The sequence below is a fragment of the Cervus elaphus genome, chromosome 22 (genome assembly GCF_910594005.1).
Source record: "Cervus elaphus chromosome 22, mCerEla1.1, whole genome shotgun sequence".
Taxonomy (NCBI): domain Eukaryota; kingdom Metazoa; phylum Chordata; class Mammalia; order Artiodactyla; family Cervidae; genus Cervus; species Cervus elaphus.
This window is the reverse complement of record NC_057836.1, coordinates 41,298,386-41,324,449: the sequence shown is the minus strand read 5'-3', so window position 1 is coordinate 41,324,449 and position 26,064 is coordinate 41,298,386. Positions and strand designations below refer to the sequence as shown.

Below are 26,064 nucleotides of genomic sequence, written 5' to 3'. Positions count from 1 at the left end.
TCTCTTCAAGAAAATTAGAGATACCAAGGGAACATTTCATGCAAAGAATGGTACAATAAAGGACAGAAATCCTATGGACCTAACAGAAGCAGAAAATATTAAGAAGAGGTGGCAAGAATACTCAGAAGAACTATACAAAAAGATCATCGTGATCCAGATAACCATGATGGTGTGATCACTCATCTAGAACCAGACATCCTGGAAGGTGAAGTCAAGGGGGCTTTAGGAAGCATCACTATGAACAAAGCTAGTGGAGGTGACAGAATTCCGGCTGAGCTATTTCAAATCCTAAAAGATGATGCTGTGAAAGTGCTGCACTCAATATGCCAGCAAATTTGGAAAACTCAGCCGTGGCCATAGGACCGCAAAATGTCCGTTTTTATTCCAATCGCAAAGAAAGGCTATGCCAAAGAATGTTCAAACTATTGCACAATTGCACTCATTTCACATGTTAACAAAGTAATGCTCAAAATTCTCCAAGCTAGGCTTCAATAGTACGTGAACTGAGAACTTCCAGATGTACAAGCCGGATTTAGAAAAGGCAGAGGAACCATAGATCAAACTGCCAACATCTGCTGGATCATTGAAAAAGCAAGAGAGTTCCAGAAAAACATCTATTTCTGCTTTATTGACTATGCCAAAGCTTTTGACTGTGTGGATCACTACAAAATGTGGAAAATTCTTCAAGAGATGGGAATACCAGACCACCTTACCTGCCTCCTGAGAAATCTGTATGCAGGTCAAGAAGTAACAGTTAGAACTGGACATGGAACAATGGACTGGTTCCAAATTGGGAGAGGAGTACATCAAGATGACATTTTGTCACCCTGCTTATTTAACTTAGGCAGAGTACATCATGTGAAATGCCGAGCTGGATGAAGCACAAGCTGGAATCAAGATTGCAGGGAGGAATATCAATAACCTCAGATATGCAGATGACACCAGCCTTATGGCAGAAAGCGAAGAGGAACTAAAAACTCTCTTGATGAAAGTGAAAGTAGAGAGTGAAGAAGCTGGCTTAAATCTCAAAATTCAAAAAATGAAGATCATTTCATCCGGTCTCCTCACTTCATGGCAAGTAGATGGGAGACAATGGAAACAGTGACAGACTTTATTTTGTTGGGCTCCAGAATCACTGCTATGGTGACTGCAGCCATGAAAGTTGCTTGCTCCTTGGAAGTAAAGCTATGACCAACCTAGACAGCATACTGAAAAGCAGAGACATTACTTTGCTGACAAAGGTCCGTCTAGTCAAAGCTATGGTTTTTCCAGTAGTCATGTATGGATGTGAGAGTGGGACCATGACGAAAGCTGAGCATGGAAGAATTGATGCTTTTGACTGTGGTGTTGGAGAAGACTCTTGAGAGTCCCTTGGATTGCAAGGATATCAAACCAGGCACTCATAAAGGAAATCAGTCCTGAATATTCATTGGAAGGACTGATGCTGAAGCTGAAGCTCCAATAATTTGTCTACCTGATGTGAAGAACTAACTCACTGGAAAAGACCCTGATGCTGGGAAAGACTGAAGGCAGGAGAAGGGGACAACAGAGGATTAAATGGTTGGATGACATCACCGTCTCAATGGACATGAGTCTGAGCAAGCTCCAGGAGCTGGTGATGGACAGGGAAGCCTGGGGCCTGCAGTCCATGGGGTCACAAAGAGTCAGACAGGACTGAGCAAGTACTGAGCAAGTACTGAACTGAACTGAGTACACTAGCATATGCTAAATGACACACCCACCAGCGCCATCACAGTTCTGAGGATGATCATCAAAGGCAAAACAGTAGACAGTGACCCAACTCCTAGAAAAACCTGCCCCTTCCCCAAAATAGTTGGAATAATCCTTCCAGTCATTAGCCTATGAAATTACCCAGCCCATAAAAACACTAACCACGCCATACTCAGGGGCTGCTCTCGCCTTCTGAGATGGCCCACACTCTATGGAGTGTATTTCTCTCTAAATAAATCTATTTCTTACCTATCACTTTGTCTCTCCCTGAATTCTTTCTGTGATGGGACATCAAGAAACTGAGTTTCATTAAGTCCTGAGATTAGGTGTGATATCAGTTAAAAGACTGTGGGTTCAAATCCCAATCTGAGTTACATGGTTTCAGTTGTGTCTTTTGGCTTGACACCCATCAAGAGGAGAACCCAGTGTTTGGGTAACATTCAGTCAGTCAGTCAATCAGTTCAATCACTTAGTCATGTCCAACTCTTTGCAACTCCATGGACTTCAATATGCCAGGCTTCCCTGACCATCACCAACTCCTGGGGCCTACTCAAACTCATGTCTATCGCATCAGTGATGCCATCCAACCATGTCATCCTCTGTTGTCCCCTTCTCCTCCTGCCTTCAATCTTTCCTAGCATTGGTTAACATTACCTACATCTAATCCATTCTCCACCTCGCTGCCAGGTGGGACTAAATACACTGTTTAGACTTATAAACTAAAAATCCTCCTCTTCTGAAAACTTATCTGTGCCCTCGGAATAAAGTCTATTCTCACTAACCTGGCCCTCTATTTTCAAGTCCCTGTCTGCCTTTCTAGAGTCATTCCCATCACTCCTAAGTCCTGATCCAGTTTCTAGCCCCTAATTCATCAGCCTTTGTGCAAGCTGATCTCCTACAAGGCTTTTCTCTTTATCCATACCTGCACCTTTGCCTTCTACCTATTAAGGTCTACAGTTACCTCTCATGACAAGTACTTGCATTTCTTTGGGCAGGATTTCCTCATCACCCCAATCCTTCTATTTACCAGGAACATTTACTAATATCATTACTTATTTGCATATCTACCTCCCCTTAAAAGGGGATAACAGAGGTGATGTTTTACTTGAACATCACTGGGTTGGGAAGACCCCCTGGAGAAGGAAATTGCAACCCAGTATTCTTGCCTGGAGAATCCCATGGAGGGAGGAGCTGGACAGGATACTGTCCATGGGGTTGCAAAGAGTAGACATGACTGAGTAACTAACACTTTCACATTATAAGTAAGTCAGTCAGTGAAAATCGCTCAGTCATGTCCAACTCTTTGCAATCCCATGGATTATAACAAAAGCAAAAAAAAGTGCCTGACACATAGTAGGTGCACAATATACTTTGCTAAAATTTGACAAACAAGTGAATGAGAAAATGAGTCAATGAAAGAAATGTGATTTGGGTACATATTTAAGAACATAGGCTTTGTAATACAACAAACACATATACATATTTACTATTTGAATGTAGGGAAATGTAAAGGCAATTTTCACTAATGAACATGTTTAGTAACATGTTTGTTACTAAAGGAGTGAGTACATACTAAGGTTAATATATTTCTATGAGCTCCTTTAAAAATTGGTAAGATTTAAAATACCATAGAAAAATTTCAGATTTCAAAACCATTCTTTCACAATAGTTCAGTAATGGTTTCAGAGAAAGAGAGAGGAGGAAGGAAAAGAGTGAAGCAGTGAGGAACGGAGGAACTGAAATCACACAGGGAAGCAGAACATTCAAGAGAAAAAGCTTCTACAGGGAAAACACAGGTTCATGAACAGCAGACTGCTCAGGCTATTACTTCAAGAAGAAAGCTCAAGCTTGCTTTTTCAAGTTTCAGATTTCTTATTTATCCTGTTGCAATACTGTGATTTATAAGGAATGTATATTTGGTCTTCGTCCAGGATTCCTGGCTCTTAGCTCCCCAAATGTTGGAATTTCTTAAGTGCTAAGAATGACAAAAGTGTCTCTTGCTGTGTTAATGAGATGACTTTAGGACCCCACCTAAGGGTGGAGGCTGGTTGCCAGGGGAACCAACCACAGAGAGTTGGAACTTTCAGTTTCAACCCCTGAAGGTTGAATCAATCATTAAACGGCCAATGATTTAATCAAACTCATGCTTCTCTAATGAAGCCGCCATAGAAATCTCAAAGGACAGGGTTCACAGAGTTTCTGGGTTGGTGAACACGTGGAGATTACAGTGTCATGCTGGAAGAGTAGGCAAACTGTGGCACATTTCCCTGTTTCTTGACCTACAAATTTCTCTGTCTGGCTGTTCCTGAGTTACTTTTTTAAAAAAATAATAAACCAGTGATTGAGGAAGTAGCAGATTAATTGAACCTGAAGAGGGGTCTTGGGAACCTTTGGTTTATAGTCAGTCGTTCAGAAGTAAGGAAACAACCTGGACTTTGGACTGGTATCTGGAGTCTAAAGAGGGGTCATGGGAACTCCAATCTATAGCGGTGGGTCAGAGACACAGGTAATAGCCCAGGCTTTTGATTGGCTTAAGAAGTGGGGATGCGGGTGCGGGGCAATCTTGTCAGATTGAGTCCTCAGTGTGTGGAATCTGATGCCATCTCCAGGCAGATGGTATCAGAGTTGAGTTGGATCCTATGGCAACCAGCTGGTATCAAAGAACTGCTTGGTGTGCTGAAGCACTGCCTTCTCCCGCTCCTCACGCTGCAGTTGGGTCCAGGAACCTAATTCACTTGTGCAAATGATGCACTTAGGTCTTTACCACAGAAATAACATCTCTGGCCTATGATCTGAATAGATTCCTTTCATATACTCTGGTAGATTGATTTTAATTATTGATTAAATTATAAGTTTCTATTAATTACGTAAACCTAGGTAGTTAAGGCACTGAGATGAAATATTGGCTACAAAATAACCACTAATATTATGAAGATATACTATCTGCTTTCTGATTGCAAACTTGTTGATATCAGAATGGAACCCTTTGATTCAAGTTCTTCAAAGCTACATGAGGGGAGGATGCTGAAGTTTGTATGCTGGATAAGGATAAGTCAGGAGAAAAAAAGTCAGTAAGTCACAGCCAGAAACTCTGGAATTTCTAGAGCTGAGGTAGCAGAGACTGAGCCATAGCCAGAATTTTCCTCCACAAAGTTTTACTAATATTAGAAATCAATCAGAACAATGTACTAATAAATTAGCACAAAACAGTCTGCTAATTTTGAAAATTAATGCCCTATTCTAGAACTGACTTTCCAAAAACTGAGAAATTGTGCCTTGAAGAAGATGGGGTTTTATGCTAACCATCTCATAGAAGTGAAATCTATTTCTAAATATTCCTTATATATGGTAAATAATATTCTATGTTCTGTTTTAAAATTTATATTAGATTTATATCTCTTGCAATTCCTCAACCAAAGAATCCAAAACAAATTAAACTAATATCATTTACATTGATTTAATTTCTTCAATGATCCTCAATAGAAACAATCTGTATATTGACTTAATAGAATAATTAAAATCACCTAAAAATAAACTAAAAAATATATTGTAGAAAACATTAAAAATACATTTTAGAAAACAATGCCTATCAAAAAATTCTGATAAATTAATAGAAAATCATCCTTTTAAAATGATGTATATAGATTGTTACCAGCAAGTAAATCTATAATAATCAATAACTTATATTAAACCCAAGAATAAAAAGTACTCATAAAACCTATTACTTGCCATGGGTTTAAGATATTCTTGCATAGAACATAGGATTGGATATAAATGGCATACTTTCCCTCCCTCAGCTTAATGAAACATTTTATATAGTGAAAGCATTGTAAATAATGTTTAATATGCCTTATCCAATATAGTTTAGTCTAGGAAAAATATATATTGTCAATAATGCAAATATTTTTAGAAGCTACACTTTGGTGTAGATGGCTAATCAGTTTCTATTCATTTAAACAGAACCTTTTGGAAAATGTTGTTGGGTTGATCTAAGAATTTATTAAGGACTAATCTGGTTGGTTCCATGATGTAATATTGAAAATTCTTTAGGCTATAATAACAGATTTACTTCCTTCATACTTTTATTATTTTAACTTCAAATAAATGGTTAAAATATAAGGTTTATCAATATGCTAAGTTGTAATTAAAATGCTTTTCTGGCCTACATTATTTATATCTCATCTTGCATATAGCAATCATTTCTAAGCTCTATGGCATTTTCTCATTATTCAAAACTAAAGAATTTCAGGCCACATAATAGTATTCTCATTCATGTATTCTGACTAGCAGTAGCAGAAAGATTCAGAATGTGTGAAAATGGGGAAAATGTAAGACTTTCAGTACACTGATATGCCCTTTTGGACATCACATCAGAACATCAAAATAGAGCAAAAAACATAAAGATGTTCATACTTTTAACCCAGTGATCTCACTCTTGAGAAAAGAATGGAATAGATGAGAAGTTGAATGCATGATATTTCTAACAGCATCTTATAACAAATAATGGAAAACCATCTCAGTGGTTAACAAGAGAGGAAGTGGTGATTAATGCAATGATAATATCTGAAGTAAAATTTATGATACAACCTTTAAAAATAAAAATAAGACTAGATAGTAACAGAAAAATTTAAGATATATGTTAGTGGTTTCTGCAATGTAATGACTATGATGTAGAAAGATATTAATGTAAACAAGGATCAAACAGTCATATACAAAATGAAAATAGCTGTTATTAATATTTATTATTAATTTTAATATTATTGATATGTCACTTTTAAAATTAAAATACAATAGATTTACTTATTAATCAAAGAATTTCTTTTCTAAGTTCTAGAAGATAATGCTACTAGGTCCAGTTGGAACACAATAAGATCTTTGGGTTTTATTTAACTTAGGTGTTCTGATGAATCAGGACCACTATAGTGACTCACAGATACTTCAAGGTAGCTTCCAAAGGGGTCTAAAACAAGAGCAAAAGAGTCACGAAAGGAGGAACCTCCAGGAAAATCTGACTTTTTATTTTAGGTGAACATTTAGGTGAACATTTAGGTGAACATTTGGCTGTTAATCTCCTCCAACTCCTTATCACACTACCTATGTCTTCAAACATTCTTAGAATGTCTAACTTGTACTATAAATTTTCACACCATATCTTTTAATCCCAATCAGTAGGCTGATTCATGAATCAGATAAGGGAAGTACAGTATTAGAGATCCAAAGGCTGAGGTTTCCAAAAAGGAATTAAGGTAAAATTGAAGTAACTAAAAAAAAATTTTGTGTGTGTGGCAAAGGTGACAAACTCAAAGGTTACATTAGGAGCCAAATGACAACAGAAACAAGTACAGCAGGCTGGGTATATGTAATTGGCAGTGAGGGGACCAGTGGTAAACTGCAGTTTGCCCTGTTTAAAAGCAGCAGCCATTACATAGCTCCAGCAGGTTGTTGACATGCATGAATGCAGACTTGAGGCTGCCAGGATCATTCAAGGGAGGCCAGAAATACAGCTGTCCTGGTGAACTCTCTTGAATTTATAACTGTTGACAACTAACTGGAATTAGTTTTTAATTTTTCATTCCTTATGATAGCCTAATAACAGCTGCCTTTGGGCTTATTTTGTTTCATAGAATTCAAGTGCACCACCTCTGACCTATAGTTAACATGTAAGGGATTTCCCAAAAGAATGATGTTTATCTGCCAGAAGTCATATTTTCAAATGAGGCCTTTCAGAGAAAAAACAAAAAATATTAGAAAAATGCAAAACAGTGAAGCTAAAGTAAGTTGTGAGCATGCTGATAAGCACAAATAAATAAGGGTTTACAAACTATAAGAACATTATATTAAGACCTAAATGTTCCTGAGGGGCAAAACCTAAGAGGATTTTACTTTTATATTTTCTATAATTGAGAAGACATTCTGAGTCACTGCAAAAGGAGATCAGCCCAAAGAGCTTTTTATAGAGATGGTTCCCTTGACTGAAATTATGTTAAAAATGATCAGAAGAAAATGACAAAATTTGACCAAGACAGAGTTGCTAGGAGCTACCAAACTGCAAATAGGACTGTGTGTCTTGCCTTGTGCCTGTCACTAGTTTCCCTTCACCTATCCCATTCCTTCCAACTCTCAGTTTTCATCCTTGGCTGCTAAAAAGGGAAGTCCCTGGAGACGCCTAAGAAATGACAGTCTGGCTGAGTAAAGGAGGAAACAGGAAGCATAGTATAAAGGCGTGTTTACTGTAACAGTAGAAATTTATCATCATCAAAGTTAGACTCTGTGGATGGGTGGGTGTGAGTAGCTGGAAGGAAGGGGAGAGTTGGTCTATTCAACTCATCATTTGCATCACATGCACCCAAGGAAAAAATGTTTACCTGGTGGAGCCACGGTTAACCTTTTTTCCTTGCTGAGCCGGTGCCCTTGGATGAATTCACTCATGGAAGGGGGGCCCTTCAGAAGAAATGACTCTGTGGAGGTGGGATCAGGGGGAACTCTTAATAAATTCTGTAGGTAGGAAGCCCCTGAAGTCCTGGGACGGCTCTGATCACAAAGGGAAGGTGAAAATTGTCTTGCAGGAGATCCAAGAAAATACATATAGGAAACAAAAAAGTTTTACTTTAATTACCTTTCAAAGCCTCACCAGTGACAACATTATTTATATTGGCATTTAATTTTTTAACAAGTAAATCAAGATTTTCACTAAATGTTTAGTTTCCATACCAGGATACAACCCTATTTGGAAATTGTACTGGATACTGGAAAAGAGATTTATTATAGTTAGTCAGTTTGAACCACAAACAGAAAATATTTATATTGTTTGATTCTTAATTGAAAGCTCCTAAAATAAAATCTCACTATTAACTGAAAAATACAGGGTAAGTAATTCAACATCCAGGACTCTGGAGAAAGGTAATAAAATCAAGCCATTAATAACCTTACGAATGATTTTTAAAAACAATATTCACATACTAAAAGAAAAAGCACAAAAACCTTCTTTTAAGAAAAACACTATACATATTCCATTCTATTTGACTGAAATAGAGACATCTCCTTTCAGTCGGTCATCAGTTTTCGGCATATGAACAAAAGTTCCCCTAAGAGAACACATTCATATTCTTGCCTCATTAGAGAGAAGCTGGTAAATAGCAGCATTACCATTCAAATTATCACCCATGTAAAGCATAGCTTCATTCTTAATATCCACTTTTCATCTACCAATTTTTAGGTTGGAGGTAAGGGAGAGGCATATTTATGCATACAAGGAACAGCAAAAATGTTAACAGACACTTGAAAAGTATATTATGGTTAACCAAGAGATGGGGTGTGGGGGACAGAAACAAATAAACACAATGATCAAAAGGTTTTAATTTGGAAAAACCAACATTGGCAAGGCCCATTTATATACCCACTCCCAGTTTTTCTCTTCCTTCCCTTCCTCCATCCTCCACAATAAGAGCACATTAATTTTTGCAGTTAACTAAAATCTGGCCACTGCACCATACTATGAAGATCGCTGCATGCATACCTTTTCCTCTGAGTGCCACTGCTGACCCGAATGTTGGGTGTCTGTGGGCCCTGACTATGCAGGAGGTAAGTGTCTATGGTGGGCACGGTGACTGATGCCTCCCCACTTACTTTAGGGCTGCCGATCTTGCTCTTTCCAAGTTTGCCTTTGCTGCGACGGGACTGCTCATGGTCAAACTCTAAGTCCTCCAGCCGCTGGGTCAGGGCGAGTTTTTGCTGGATAGCCATTCGTAACAAAGTGTTTAGAGTCTTCTTTTCATCCTCTGCGGCTGCTAACTGTCTCTGCATCTCATCCAACTGGGTGACATATTCATCACATCTAGAACCACAACAGAAAAGTGGTCAGGAGAAAATCTTTGTGCAATTACATTTGGAGCTTCAGTTGAAAGTAATGAGTTTTACTAGGATTTGGAAGTAATGGAAGTAATTCCATTACAATGGAAGTAATGGAATAGAAGTAATCTATTACAGTAGGAAGTTGGAAACAGAGCAGGTTCAATAACTGATAGTTCATCTATACAATGAAGTACATATGGGGGCATTCTTTTTGTTTTCTTTTGGCCTTGCTGTGAAGCATGCAGGATCTTAGTTCCCTGACCAGGGAACCAGGGATTGAACCCACACCACCTGCAGTGGAAGCACAGAGAGTTAACCATTGGGCTACCAGGGAAGGCCTAGGGACATTCTTAATAGGCAGTATCTTGAACTCCAGAGACAGAATTATTGTAAGGGCTGCTCCATGATGCAGAAAAACCAACAGTAAAGTCTCAGGTAATTACACAGCATCGTAGATGTGTTATAATAATTTTATAGTCTATGCCTTTAGCATACAAAAGAATAATAATATTTGTAAAGAAAACATGTATTTTATTTATATTTTTGAGTTCAGATTATAGTCGCTACTGATTTCAACATGGCAGATTTGCCTGAACTAAAAACCTGAGTATTTTCAATGATTTCCCAACCAAATGATAAAGCAATAGGTGTCAGAGAAGATCAAGATTTGCAGAGGGTTTGATACAGATATAGTTGACTTTGTTCAGGTTTGATACTGCTGCACCAGAAGGATAAGCTCAGTGGTCTTTTTTCCACCAAAAGTGACACCTGAGCACATGTACATTTGGAATGAAGAATTATTCACACAATTATTCAGAGCTTTTTCTGAGTTTATTTACTCACTAAGAATACTCTTCACAAATCAGAAGACAGTTAATGACTTTCCGGAGTTACTAAATGTTTTGTATAAACTTTGAAATTAACATAAGACTTATGGCATTAAAAAAAAAAATAGACTTTGTAGTGAAAGAACTTGAGCTCCAGGTGAGTCTCATTATTTTTTAACACTGAATGTCAAGAAGCACGGTAGGAATATTATAAGAAAAATCAGGGCTTAGTAAAATAACATGTGGATTTCAGGACCCTGGATTTATTTTACTTGGTTAGATAACAATATTTAAAAAAAATACAACGGAGTAGGCAGTTAATAACCTGAAAAAACAAATTTCTGTTAGAATACATTATTTTGGGGTAATAATTCTTATATAAGCCAGATCGAGACATTAAATGTCCCTTTAAAATTTTTTTGATTTCCTTTTCAAAGAGGGAGGCATGAAACCCATTCTCCTGTCCCTACCTCCCCGTAGAGGCCATAGGTATGCAAACTCTTCTGTGCTCAGATCAAGAAGTCAGTTCCCTTCAGACCACCCTTGTGGTCTCTTAGGCACTTAGCCTCCTCATTGCCATCTCCAAGAGTCAATCAAAAAGTATGAACTTGAGCCTTTTCTCTCCTGACATAAAAAGGCAGCTGGACAGATTCCAGGGCCCAGGATTTATTTTTACATTTATATTAGCTACATGCAAGTAATTTATCGAATCTGCAAATAAAGCATAACCGTAGTTATGCTTTGTGAGTTTTATACCATTTGCATCATATCAAATATAGAATTATTTTTGTTTTGGCACTGAATTGTGATAGCAAAAAGGAAATTGCAGCACTATATTGAGCATCTCAAGATTTTGAAACCACCGAATCAATACTTTTTTTTTTTTGAATCAGTACTTTTTGAACAATCATTTCAAGTCTGAAAATAAAATACAGTGGTGCTTCATGACAAAACTGGTGGGGGGAGGTAGTAACTAACATTTGTCTAAATAATTAGTTGGGTAGTGTGAAAAATTTGGTAATATATATAATAACATCATAGAAATCATAATTTAATTCATAGTATATTAAGTCTAGGCTTCCCTGGTGGCTCAGTGGTAAAGAACCTGTCTGCTAATGCAGACACATGGGTTCAGTCCCTCAGATGGGAAGATTCCCTGGAGAAGGAAATGGCAACCCACTCCAGTATTCTTGCCTGGGAAATCCCACAGACAGAGAAGTCTGACAGGCTACAGTCCATGGGGTCACAAAAGACTTGGACACAACTTAGCAACTAAACAAGAATAACATATTAAGTCTAAGTAATTAGCTGATATGATGAATATTAATCTTCATTATGAAGATATCTTTTCATACAAATACTTGCTAATGATAAACTTTTATATACACAAAAATAAATGTCAATGGTGATAATATAATATTTAGCTATTTCAGGAAGTGGGTTTTTCCCCCTTATTGGAGGTTTTGTTTTCTTTGGTCTAATTCTTTTGGGTATAGAAGGCGCTAGAAAAAATATCTATTGTATTAATGTAAAAACATTTGTATAGGAATTCCCTGGAGGGCCAGTGGTTAAGACTCTGTGTTTCCACTAACGGGGCCTGGGTGCGACCCTGGGTTGGGGAACTAAGATCTTGCAAGCTGCTTGGCATGGCCAAACAATAATAAAATAAAATAAAAACACTTTCATGTAAAAGAATTGCTTGATCCAGGGTGTCCAGTAGAGGGCTTTGGAAAATAGCACAAAAGGTTTTATTTTAGATTTGTCAGAGTGGAATCTCATCTATTTTCTTTATACTTTACCCTTTTAGATGACACATTAAATAACACTCATGATGCAGGAAGATGAACATAATCATTTTAAAGTTTTATCCTCACAAAGGAAAGTGAAGTCGCTCAGTTGTGTCCGACTCTTTGTGACCCCATGGACTGTAGTATACAAGGCCCCTCCGTCCATGGGATTTTCCAGACAAGAGTACTGAAGCGGGTTGCCATTTCCTTCCCCAGAGGATCTTCCCGACCCAGGGATCGAACCCAGGTCTCCCACATTGCAGGCAGACGCTTTACCATTTGAACCACGAGGGAAGCCACGTACCACACCTTATCCCCATGTACTGCACCTAACCTTGCAAGAGAAAACTGTTACCTTGTTGCAAACATTGCTCTCAGGGATGAGAAGGTTGCTGCATCTTCTTTCAAAGCCTTCAGTTCATTTCTAAGTTTTGTCATAGTTTCAGTCACCATTGCTTTTTCATTTTCGTATTTGTTCTTGAGATTAGCTAATGCCACCTCAGCTGTCTAAAGCAGAAAAATGACAGGGCTTACAATTTTCACATCAGGAAAATCTATCATACACATTTCTTCATGCTGGGTCTATTTCTTTCACAAATAAAAAGTAAAATTGTCTACGTTGAATTTCATATAAACATATATGTATACTTTGGATATAGGGCAATTTTTTATGTCAAAACATAAATATCAGTCTATAATATGGATAAATTGCCCTAGAAGCCAGCTGTGAACCAGAGTCATTATCAGTGACTAAGGGAAAGATATATAATAGTTTAATAAATATTTAATGCAGATTGTTGAGAATATGGTATTTTCAGATATGAAGGAATCAAAATGAAACTCTATATAAGAAGGATTTTATCAAGAAGTTAGGGAAGAAGCACAGCTTCCAAATGAAATACAATAGAACTCAAATATTCTTGTGTCATCTGTGCGCAGTGGATCTGAAACAGAATAAAAGGCACAGGTCATTGCGATTTATAACATGAGTATGACAAACTATAAATCTGTATTATATATTTAAGGAAAAGAATTAACAAAGAATCAATTCTTTCCTATGTGTTAGTATACAACTTCTTTAATAAATTATAGTTAAGTTCTTTTTCACAATCTTCATAAAAGCAGATATATATGTATATATATATGCATGCACAAACTCAGTTTCCTGTCATGTCCAACTCTTTGTGATCTCATGGGCTGTAGCCCTCCAGGCTCCTCTGTCCATGGAATTCTCTAGGCAAGAGTGGGTTGCCATTTCCTACTCCAGCTATATATATATTTATATATATATATGTAAAATTGGATGTGCTACCCAAGCAAGCACCACAATATTGAATGAACTTAAACATTTGTTTGAATTTGGGCATGTTTAAAGTTCTTGGAATTAAGAGGGTTTCTAAGTGAGAACTAGCCTGACACAGAGTAGGAAATAAAAACAAACAAACAAAAAATGCTGGCTAAATCAATGCATGAAATCAATGTACATTTAGGGACTGCCTGTTTGAAGCATAGCCTCCATGGTATTCATATTGAAGCAAACTAGAAACACACCATTTTTACCAACTGCTAACTACAGCTTTTCAGAGTGTGTAAAATATTCAATGCTAATGAAAAAAGCCCATTACTAATGGAAAAACCCACTAGTAACAGGATTTCCCAGAAAGACTACCATGGTTTTTTGGCATTTCTTTTCAGGCTTCAAGTGGACAGCTTCAACTTTCTTATACAAAGTGCCAATCCATCTATAGAGATAAATGGATTCTTTTTAAAATTAAAACAATGTTGGGATAGCAATGTAGTTTGTTAATGTTTTTATTCCAAAGTCACAACTTAATTGTTTTAAAAATTTTTATTGTTAACATAACAATAATTTTGATTGAATTTAACTTTAGATTAAAAGAAGTTACTCATAAAATACTTCAGTATGTTCTGTAGTGCTATAACTCAGTGGAATCTTTAGAAATATTATAGATTCAGAAAGTTATCCATAATGCAGAAATCAACTTGGGGAAAATGGGAGCTGTTTAAATTTTTTAAAAATTTAGACACAAAATCATTAAGAACAGATAGTGAAGTTGTGAAAATGTAGATGTAACGAGTTTGTAAGCATGTGGAACTACACGGTCAGTTAACTAAGAGGAGAAGAGAAGAAAGTGATGGTAGAGCAAGATCTGAAATAGAAGTACAAAGTCATTTATTATTTGTGAGAAATACCCGCAAAGGACTCAGCATTGTTTGTAGATTTTTGTCCACAAGACTGCACAAAGCTTTTTCGGAATTAAGGAAGTCTAAGACCCATTAGCAGACTTGCTGACATCTGCATTTATCACATTCTCCTGAAGTTTATTTTTTAAATTAAAAAAAATCTTGTTTCTAGCCACAGAGATCTAGATCCTAAAAATATTTTTCTTCGATATGCTTGCTTTGCTTGCTTTTGCTTCCCCCGCTCAGGCTGACTTGATTGATCACACTTACTGGGCTTATATACCTAACCCTAGGATTCATTAGTTACTTTCTTTGCAGTGTTCCCATAAATTGGATTGCAGTATATCTAATATCAAACTGTAATTATCTGTTCTACTCTGACATCCCCATAAGTCTGTGACTCCTTTTCTGGAAGGCAGGGACCATGTATCGGCCTTCTTTGAATCTTTGGCATCCATCATAGCATAGTAGTATACAGAAGGTCCTTTCTAAACATTTACTTATTTCATCAGAAGACACTGTGCTTACAAAAAACCCTAAGATATATGAAAAGAGTTATAAAGAATGCAGAACACCTATTTTAATAAAAACAGGATTCTCTTTTTTCCTCTATGACAGAATTCTTTTTTTTTTTTTAAATATGGAACGCTTCATGAATTTGTGTGTCATCCTTGCGCAGGGGCCATGCTAATCTTCTCTGTATCGTTCCAATTTTTAGTATATGTGCTGCCGAAGCGAGCACCAGAATTCTCAGCTTAGCCTTAACATAAACATTCTACAATGTCTAAATATAGTGGATGTCCTCTGTAGATACCTGAGCCATTCATGGCACACAGCATCACAGCAATAGCCCTAACATCATTAAAATGTAAACTAAAGGCATGGCTAGAAATGTGTTTACATTTAATTTACTGAGACCATATGGGATGTGACACTAATGTAATGCAGACAGTACCACAAACCACTGTGAAAATTAAAATTCACCCAGAAATGCTTTGTCCTGCTCTTAATTCCTATAGCACTGTTTACACCACTCTAAAGTGCTTGATAATTGGTCCTATCTTGTAAACAGTTACAGGCATATATTGAAATTCTACTAGATCACTAGTCACTTATTTTTTCATCCCTACTTACTAACTGCCATGAAATATGCAATTAGTGAATGCTTATTGACAAAATTCTTTTGGTTGATCGACCATGCTTACCTATACATCTATGTCAGTTAAAACATTTCAACACTTGTATTATAGAACTCTGAATTATACCAACAGGTTTACAGTAACTGAAGATAAAGAGGGTAGAAAGCTGCACTGTAGATACCCATTTAAATGTAAAAGGAAAAGGACGTCTGAATCTGAAATTAACTTTCACTTTCCAACACTAGTATTGCTTACATTTGCAAGAAGGTATTGGATGCTTTGTTGCTTCTCTTTATTGATATTCTTTATTCACCATCCTTTTCAAAGGTATCTGTCAAGTCTCACTTTCCAGAGAAACTAGACAGAGGTTAAAAATATCTTCCCACCTGTATTTCACAGCACTGTCACTCAGGTAAAGTTTGAGGGTAAAACACAAATACAGACATCAAAGAGATCTAGGAGTTGGTAGAATCATGTGGTGGTAGCATTCCTACTTATGCCCTAAGGACAAGATCTATGGTTAGGAAATTTTTTCTACTGTTTAAGCTATGACTCAGGTGAATTAACATCCCAAGTGGACCTAAATTTCAGATAGGTGGTCACCGACAGAGTTAGTGCATAATTTATTTTCTCTTTCTCTGCTCCAACTACCTGTCAGGGTGCCTTGCCAGCCTACTCTGCATCCCTTTTCCACACTCAATGATTGCTGGGCTCCAGGTAAGTGCCACCTGGACTGCCTTTCTACATATGCAACTGGATTTTCTCTGTTGTGTTTTAAATTCCTCACTTCTACCTTAGTAAGGCATAGCTACTCTCCTGTCTCATCCATTCACACACTTCAAGGAAACTGTTGTGTTCTGATCTGGCTCTGGTCACAGTTCATTTTATTTCTTTGCTGACCAGGAATCTGAACTCTCATCCTGATGGTAGTAGTAGTAGTGTTAGTCACTTAGTCATGTCCGACTCTCTGTGACCCCATGGACTGTAGCCCTCCAGGCCCTTCTGTCCATGGAATTCTCCAGGCAAGAATATTGGAGTGGGTTGCCATTTCCTTCTCCCATCCTGATGGTAGTGGACACTAAAAACATTTAGGCATAAACGAAAGTGTTGGCTAGTGTAGCTCATCAGTAGAATGAGATCACCTGTTTGTTGGCTTTCAGCACCGCCCTCAATGTGGCGATCTGCTCCCGTTTGGTGCTCAGTAGGGACTTGAGCTTGAGGATTTCTTCCATTAGGGCTTCCTTGTCTTTATCGATCATGGGGGCCAGCTCCCGTGCTGCAGCTCTTTGACGAGACAGTTGCAAGGACCGGTCCACAGCTTTCTGCAGATGTTTGATTTGGTCCCGGATTATGGCATTAAGGTTGTAGATATTCATTGGCTCTTTGCGAATGTCACTTGTATCTAATACTGGAGATGATGGTGGGGCAGTAATAACAGGAGAGATGGTGGGGGTCTTAGTTGGACTTGTTTCTTTGCTGGCCTCTGTGTTTTCTTTTGAAACTGGTTCAGGTGAGGTCCTTGTTTCTACCGGGGATGACACACCCCGCCTGACCAACCGTGGAGACAAAAGTCCCCTGGGATCATCGGGGCCTTTCAGGCTGCCGCTACGGGTGACTCTACTTTGCCTGTAGTAGTCCAGCATGACCCTGTTAGGGGTTTCATTATTACACAGACATACGTGATGGTAAAGCTGAGCAAGCTCCTCACTAAATGTCACCAATTCATCCTGGGCTGTATTAAGGGTGTTGTGATTTTCATTGGCTATGCTGGTCATCTTTTGCAACTCATTCTCCATGTGGGCCATCTTCTCTCCACTCTCCTTGGTGGTCTTCTCAAGGCTTGTAACCTGCTCGTCATACATTTGGATCTTACTCTCATACTTGGCCTTCTCTTCAGTATAGTTTTCTATAGATTTATTATATTTCTCCTTTAAGGCCTTAATTTCAGCTTTCAAATCGATCACCTCAGTTACTGCCACCCTGTATTTGCATTCAAGGATCTCTAAGCCATTGATGTCCACCTCATAGTCATGGGCCTCCTCCCCGGCGTCCCGGCCCTTTTCCCCATCTAGCTCCTGGAGCTCCTTGCTGGTCTGTAGGCCCCTCATGGCGTTAACGTGCTCCGTGAGCCGGTGCACCCGTTCGTGCTGCTCCGTCAGTGCTCCCTTGGTGTGCTCCAGCTGTGTCTGTGACTCCTGGAGATTGGCCAGAAGAATGGCCTTTTCCCGTTCTACCTGCAAGGGTAAAAGAAAGTCTTTGAATGACTTCAAGGCAGTGCCAGTGACAAACTTGACCCATTCACATTTGGACATATATACATTTTAAAAAATGCAGAAGAGATAATATTCCCATTACTACAAATTGAATTGGCGTGTGTTTTCTTATTTCAGTTCTGGTAGGTCAATCAATCAAAAGGTACATCATTCCAAAAGAATTATGCTCTGTATATTTACCTATCCAAATTCTTATGCCTTATACACAAGTAAATCTGGATAAGCTTCAGTTTAATAATCTATAAAATGAGCATAACAACCCTTGTCTCCTAGGGACATGTGGGTGATTCAGTAAGACAGTGAACTTAAAGATCAAGGTATTATAATGCTGGGCTTCCCTGATGACTCAGTGGTAAAGAATCCACCGGCCAATGTAGGAGATACAGATTCTATTCCTAGGTCAGGAAGATCTCCTGGAGAAGGAAATGGCAATCCATTCCAGTATTCTTGTCTGGGAAATCCTATGGACAGATGAGCCTGGTGGGCCACAGTCCATGGTGTCACAAAGAATTGGACACCACTTGGTGACTAAAAAACCACAACAATAACGTTAGATCTTGTTAACATTTGGGTAATTGTAGTCCAGTTCCCATACCTAAATGGTGCTACATGACAAACACATTTAGTTTACAAATTTGTATTTGTATATGCAAAAATAACTCATCTCAGAGTTACGATATATTTGAATAGAAATCCTCTTAGCTGGGTTTCATTAGATACAACAGATTGTATCTGTATATAGCTGAAGATGAACTGATTTCGTCAGGCTACTAAGCAATAATTTCAAGTGAAAATCCATATGGTATTTGATGAAAAGTCAAGACATTTGAATTTTTCATGATAAAAGAGACGGAAAATCTCCTAAATAGTCTATGTTGGTATTGTACACAATCTCAATGAAATGGATTGTTTCAGGAATTTTTTTTTTCTTTCTCTTGAAAACTTAGTGAATTTTTCCTGAACAGTCTAAGTCATTATCTGATTAGTATACAATATGAAAAGCTGATTTCAGAAAGCTCTTTAATAGGAAAAGCTTTTGGATAAACTAAAAACTGGACCAAAACAAAATGTACTGAATATGTCTCAGGTTTGTTTTAGAGGCAGAAGTGTTATGATGATTGAGATAATGCCTTTAGGAGAGTTTCCAACCCGGGACTTTGCTAATTTTCATTTAATGTAAATATTTTCTAAGTCTCAAGTATAAATCTATCAGTTTCTTCATAATAGCACCTCCAGAAAACATCTAACAGAACACTGTCTCTGTCATATATATATGCTCCACATACAGTACTAATTTCCACACTCAATATATTTCTGGTGGAATCTTTTGAATAGGGAATGATATACAAATTTTATAGACACATACACACACATATATATGTGTGTGTGTATATTTTTTCTGGACAATTAATATTGCTCTGCCCTCCTCCAAAAAAAAGATAACTAAATTGTGGATAATTTTGTATAACTCTGGCATTACATTTTCACTCAGCTATTGAGGCTTGAAGTACTATTGAGGCTTGATGTACTAAATTGTATTTGAACTTCAGAGAGCAGAGTTTAAACTATTCAAAATACATTGTGTTTCAAATTATTAAATGCAAAGCACTTTAAAGTTTAAAATTAATATTCATTTTAACTGTATATTTTAATCTCCATTTGTGAAGAACTTATTCAAGAGAGACTTGCTGAGTTAATTATAGTCTTCTATGATTATATATAAATAAAATATAATCTACAGTGACTAAGAACATTTGCTTTATTTCTCTTTCTACAATCTCTATTGTAGAGAGAGTCTATCTGAAACTGAAGATTTTATTTTGTGTAGTAGGGCTGATTGTTTTGCCAGAAAACCTGAATGAGTAATTTGTTGGCCACACGGCATGCAGGACCTTAGTTCCCTGACCAGGGACTGAACCTGTGTACCCTGCAGTGGAAGCACAGAGCCCTAACCACTGGACCACCAGGGAAGTACCATCCCATAGAAATTATTTTTAATTTCACTGAGTGTTTACTTTTAAATAAACACATTAACATGTATCAAGTACTGATAAATTCTTTTGTGAAGGAACAAAAGAACAGATAGCAGAATTTGCTCATTAATATTAGGACTTTCACAGGAAAAGAAATAAAAGCTGTTCTATGAGTTATTAATTTCCATAAAGTCTTTATCCTGGCCATCTGACTCTCAATTTGACACCTGAATGACTGGTGTGATTTTTGTAATGGGATACACAGTAAGGGCTTCCCAGGTGGTGTCAGTGGTAAAGAACCTGCCTGTCAATGCAGAAGACATAAGAGACTTGGGTTCGATCCCTGGATTGGGACGATCCCCTGGAGGAGGTCATAGCAACCCATTCCAGTATTCTTGCCTGGAGAATCCCATTCCTGAGGAGCCTGGCGAGCTATGGTCCATAGGGTCACAAAGAGTTGGACATGACTGAAGTGACTTAGCAGATAAATAGTATGAGTATGCAAAACAGAACTCAGAAATAAATAATTTATTCTTCTATGCATGAAGTGAAGCAACCCTGGCAAATCTGTGCCCTAAGAAACAAGGACATGAGAGCTATGAAAAAAGATCAGCCTAGAACCAAGAAACATGAGGACAGGGAATCTAGTAGTTGGGAAAGAAGGCAATATCTTTTAGACAGTGTGATGAGACGGAATCTCTTCCTATCTCTTTCTGTCTCTCTCTCTCACACACACATGTATGCAAGTTAGAAAGCTGGACAAAGACTCAAAAAAAAAAGGGCTAGGGGGAAGGACTGTTTCAAGTCATTCTAAGAGCCAATATTACTCTGATACCGAAACCAGACTAAGAAAAGAAAACCCCAGGCCAGTGTCTCTTACGAATACAGACACAAAAATCTTGAACAAAATACTTGCAAACTGAATCCACCAACATATAAAAAAGGGCTAAAAAACATGACCAAGTGGGGTTCTTTTCGGTGTAATGAACTGACTGTGGTGATGACTGCACAACTGTGTGATTTACTAAAAAACATTGAATTATACTCTTTAAATGGGTGGATTGTGTGAATAATCACCATAAAGCAGTTTTTAAAAAAAACTATATAGACTCATCCCTTGTTATTCGATCATGGATGCTTTTATTATGCTTACTGGTGGATGGTTTAAAAAAAAGTAAGACTTCTGAGAAATATGTTTGCCTAAAGCTTATTAAAGGTAATCTTTAACTGTAAAGTTTATAATAGTTTGACAACTGAAGCTGTCAACTTTGTCCTAGGAAACTGTATTTGTCACATTATGTTTTAAAAACCAGGAACTGACCAATCTTGTCTTAATTAATTTCACCTCATAAATATTCTGTGAGTCTTTGTTAAACACAGATATTTCATTGGTTTGACTCTCTTTCTGTGTAGCAACTCCACTTCTAAGGCTTTTGACTTTGAGCAAATGACATAACATATTTGTGCCTCAGTTTCCCTGTCTGTAAAATGGGGATAACACCACATTACCTCTTAGTTGTTATAAACACCCACCAATAAAGCAAACATACATAAATTGCTTTGAACTCTTTGGAGACATACATAAAATTTCCATCACTGTAGGAAAAATTAAAATTGCCTTTAACAAACTGTATCTGAACACAATATGAATCATCATTTCTTCCACATCCATAAGGAAACAACAAATCTTATTTATTTCAGTTTTACAGAAATATTACTGTTTTCTCACATCACTTGTGAAATTACATAGCTAGAATGATATTGAAGAAAACAATCCAGAGAGTTTCTCCTGTTTAGTCTGACTCTGTATGATATGAAGTTGAGTTGAGTTCAGTTCAGTTGCTCAGTCGTGTCCGACTCTTTGCGACCCCATGGACTGCAGCACGCCAGGCTGCATGAACAGAAGTTCACAGTGAACAGAGGTTATTTATCAAAGGTAGAAATTTCAGCACAAGCATAGAGACTCCTTCAATAGATTATATTATTTAGTGTTCCCAGGCTTATTTTCATTCTAATAAAATGAGTTAAGCAACTTGTCACTGGGAATTATTATTATATTCTATTTGAAATAATTGAGTTTTGATGGTGATCCAGCTCTGGGAGTCACTATTTAAATCGTAGTCAGCATAGGTTTTTGTATTTATTATTACCGTTTCCCAGCAGATGGCAGTATGACACCTTGAAAAAAAAAAAAAGGTCCACTTCCTCAAGACAATACTGCCATCTCCATCTGCTGGGAAACGGTAATTATAAATATAAAGGGGATCTCCCCCCCCCCCACCCCCCGCCATTTCCAAACAAGGTATCATAGAGACTAATGGTGGGGGCTAGTTTATTACCTTCCCCTTTGTAAACGCACCTCAGAGAAGTGAAGCAGTTCACCCAACATTCCTGATAGCCATGGCTGAAACATAGGTTTGTTTTATTTTTCTTTTCAGAAAGAAGTTAAGTAAATACTCTTAGATGGGAAAACAATATATATGCACAGATGGAATCTTATAAGTTAAGAAAAAGATGATAGGCTTTGACTCAGGCCTGCTGTTTTCAAAAGGTTTCTTTAACCCTAAGAAAATCTTAAAAGCTGCATATTCCCTGGTAGAGTGTGTTACATCCCTGTCTCTGCCCTTCTACAAATGAAATTAAATTTGTTTTTCACTTGTGAATCTGTCTTCACTTTAATTATTAGACCAGCCAAAGAACCTAGAAGGGTAGAGGGGAAAATTTTTTCCATCCCTACACTTTCTATAGTCAGAATATTTAATTTCAAAACACATCTGGCCCCAAGTGTTTCAGATGGCCACAGTGAAAGTGCATTTTATTGCCTCCTCTGTAGGTCCAAAACAGTGATACTGACACAGTATGTGTTACAAGGGGCTGAGAAATGGAATATTTCCTGCCATATCAGGAAACAAAAGATGTCACAGCCATCAGCAATTGCACCCACAACTGCAGATGAACTGGTGAGCCCTGAAGGAACTCAGGAAGGAAAGAATACCTGCTATCTAGCAGCCATCAGACTGCAGCCACTTCCAACAGTGAACCCTGAGAAAAGTCAGGATGTGAAAACAGAGGATACTGGCCCCAGACAGCTGAGGTGCATATCAAAGGAATGATTTCAGTGAGCCCAGACTCTTGCATCTTTCCTTACATGGAAAAGCACTAAATTCCTTAGATATCTGGTTTTCCTTTAATCAACAATAATCTTTTGACATTCAGACCATTTGCCCTTTGTTGCAAAACTTCTGTATAACCTGGCTCCTCCCCTTGCCTCCTCAGAGAATTTCTTTCAGGGTTACCTTTAATGATGCCTCCCAGGCTTGAAGTCCTAAAAATTGCCACTGTATAAAACATAACTCAACTTTTGAGGGGCTCACTTGGTAAAGAATCCACCTGTAATGAGGGAGACCTGGGTTTGATTCTTGGATTGGGAAGATCCCCTGGAGAAGGGAAAGGCTACCCACTCCAGTATTCTGGCCTGGAGAATTCCATGGACTGTATAGTCCCTAGGGTCACAGAGTCAGACATGACTGAGCGAATTTTACTTCCCGTCACTTCTCAACTTGTACATTATGAATATTTTTAAAGTCAACAGCATCTATGTGGTGTTTCTTAGAATTACCATTTTATTTTCATGCACATCAGAGCCAACTGTAATAACTTCTAGGCAATGTCTACTGTAATGTTTATATAATTTACAGGAATTAAACACAAAGAGACACACAGCTAAGGAAAATCTCAGATTATAAAGAAATTATGCACGAGAGGATACGTTCCGCTATACTTGTGTTCAACAGTTCAAATGAGATAGGTTCTTACAAAAAATGTTGATTACAAGAAAAATAGGTGTTCACTTTACTTACAACAAAATTAGAAGTTACTGTTCCTAGTGTGAGACTGGAAGCTTCAAATTCATTCCTGTGTTAAGCCTGGTTTTTGTAACTAAATTAGAAGCATACTTTGGGAATAAAAGGCCCTATGAATGTCCCTCTACAGCTTAACAAATTGTCACATCAATTAAGTGCTCATGAAAGATTCAAAGGTACAAAGTTTTCTCATATATTAAAGAATAGTTTACAAAGTTAAGTTTTTCTCACTCTAAATTTTTGCTGAAAGAATATCATTTTGCAGACTGTCTCATACTTTGAGTTTTAACTGTCACCTTTCTGTATTCCTACCAGTGACCACATTACTCCCATGTGGGATTACAATCCTTGAGCTAATCACCCAATAGTAACAGTTAATAATATTAATAATAGTTAAATAAATGGAGTGCCTAACAAATTAAAGACACTGTGGAGTTGAAACAGTGATAATAGTTCATAATTATTGAGCATTTATCATGTGTTTGGCCTTGTACTAAGCACTCTATGTATGTTAATTTGTAAGTTCATGACACTTTGAGGAAAGTAAAACGTGTCCCAATTTTATGGGAGAAAATGCTGTTCTTCTAAGAATGACTCTCAACTAGAGGATGACCCTTGGGACATCTGAAATGTGTGGGACTTTTTGGTTAGCACATCTATGAGGGGAGGTAACTAGCATTTAATGGGTTGGGAGCAGAGATGCTAAACCTCCTGTAAATCATCAGCTAGGCTCAGACAATGAGGAACTACCCCATCACAAATTCTGCAAGGTGGTTCCCATTGAGAACCACTCTCTTGCTGAGAACTTGTTTTCCATCATTCTTTTTATTAAACTACTCTTCTCTTTTGGACTTTTGTATTCCCCAGCTCAGATGATATCTAGTATTATATAAAACTGAGAACAGCTCTGAGCTTTCAACCAAATAGGTGATCTGGTTGAAAACTGTCAAGCTCTTTTATACACAAAACCCCTACTTCCTCATAAATTTTACACACTGTCACCAAAATAAAAAGAAGCAAAAGCTTCCACTCAGTAACTTTTCATCCTAAAGCAACAAACATGATAGTTTCAGAAAAATTTTACATTAATTCTATTCAGTTTGAAGGCGTACATTCCTATAAATACATATCACATAGAAAATTTTTTTACAAGGAAATGTTTTCTATTCACTTGCATATATTAGTGTAAACTAATAGAAAAATATTAACTACACAGAACTGGACTTTGCAGCCAACTAAATCTATAAGAAATTAATTTTCTTCCAGTGTCCATATTTTCTTATCTTGATTGAAATTGAACACTGAGAAAACAAATTCTCACTAATTACCTTTCAGCAGCTAAAAGCACTGGGCAGGTAAAGTTAAAAGTAAAAGGATATGTTAACTCCTGATATAGTATTAAAAATAAGTCTATTATATTAATTTCATTGGTTCTCTAGTCTCATTTATTTCTGCTAACTACATTTTCAGTAATCATTTCTGTAGATGCAGAAAATTATAAGCCCTGTTTGCTATAAAAATAAGTGATTGCCAGAGTCTTCAGGCCACTAAATATCAGCTTCATGCGAAGAACCTTGGCAGGAAAACAGACTGAAGAATAACCTGATCATCAAAAAAGCAAGAGAGTTCCACAAAAACATCTATTTCTGCTTTATTGACTATGCCAAAGCCTTTGACTGTGTAGATCACAATAAACTGTGGAAAATTCTGAAAGAGATGGTAATACCAGACCACCTGACCTGCCTCTTGAGAAACCTGTATGCAGGTCAGGAAGCAACAGTTAGAACTGGACATGGAACAATAGACTGGTTCCAAATAGGAAAAGGAGTATGTCAAGGCTGTATATTTTCACCCTGCTTATTTAACTTACATGCAGAGTACAGCATGAGAAACGCTGGGCTGAATGAAGCACAAGCTGGAATCAAGATTGCCAGGAGAAATATCAATAACCTCAGATATGCAGATGATACTACACTTATGGCAGAAAGTGAAGAAGAACTAAAGAGCCTCTTGATGAAAGTAGAAGAGGAAAGTGAAAAAGTTGGCTTAAAGCTCAACATTCAGAAAACTAAGATCATGGCATCTGGTCCCATCACTTCATGGCAAATAGATGGGGAAACAGTGGCAGACTTTATTTTTTTGGGCTCCAAAATCACTGCAGATGGTGACTGCAGCCATGAAATTAAAAGATGCTTACTCCTTGGAAGGAAAGTTATGACCAACCTAGACAGCATATTAAAAAGCAGAGACATTACTTTGCCAACAAAGGTCCATCTAGTCAAGGCTATGGTTTTTCCAGTAGTCATGTATGGACGTGAGAGTTGGACTATAAAGAATGCTGAGTGCCAAAGAATTGATGCTTTTGAACTGTGGTGTTAGAGAAGATTCTTGAGAGTCTCTTGGACTGCAAGGAGA

At 37.5% G+C, this 26,064-nt stretch overlaps 1 protein-coding gene and 1 non-coding gene across 11 annotated transcripts in view; both read right to left on the bottom strand.

The window, feature by feature from the left end:
* BICD1 (BICD cargo adaptor 1) overlaps window positions 1–26,064 on the bottom strand; it is a 243,955-nt gene that overhangs the window by 28,929 nt on the left and 188,962 nt on the right. For 4 of the 10 annotated variants that reach the window (XM_043882074.1, XM_043882073.1, XM_043882075.1 and 1 more), the window contains exons 5-7: window positions 16,683–17,774; window positions 12,552–12,703; window positions 9,358–9,565 (exon numbers count right to left, since the gene is read on the bottom strand). In XM_043882074.1, the coding sequence (XP_043738009.1) occupies window positions 9,358–9,565; window positions 12,552–12,703; window positions 16,683–17,774 (1,452 nt within the window). Of the gene's footprint in view, window positions 1–8,096; window positions 8,291–9,247; window positions 9,566–12,551; window positions 12,704–16,682; window positions 17,775–26,064 lie in introns of those variants that run through there. The other 6 variants (XM_043882069.1, XM_043882070.1, XM_043882072.1 and 3 more) reach the window with 4 other exon arrangements.
* Window positions 15,036–15,143, bottom strand: LOC122680960. Its single transcript, XR_006336868.1, has one exon. It is a non-coding gene; the product is annotated as a U6 spliceosomal RNA (small nuclear RNA).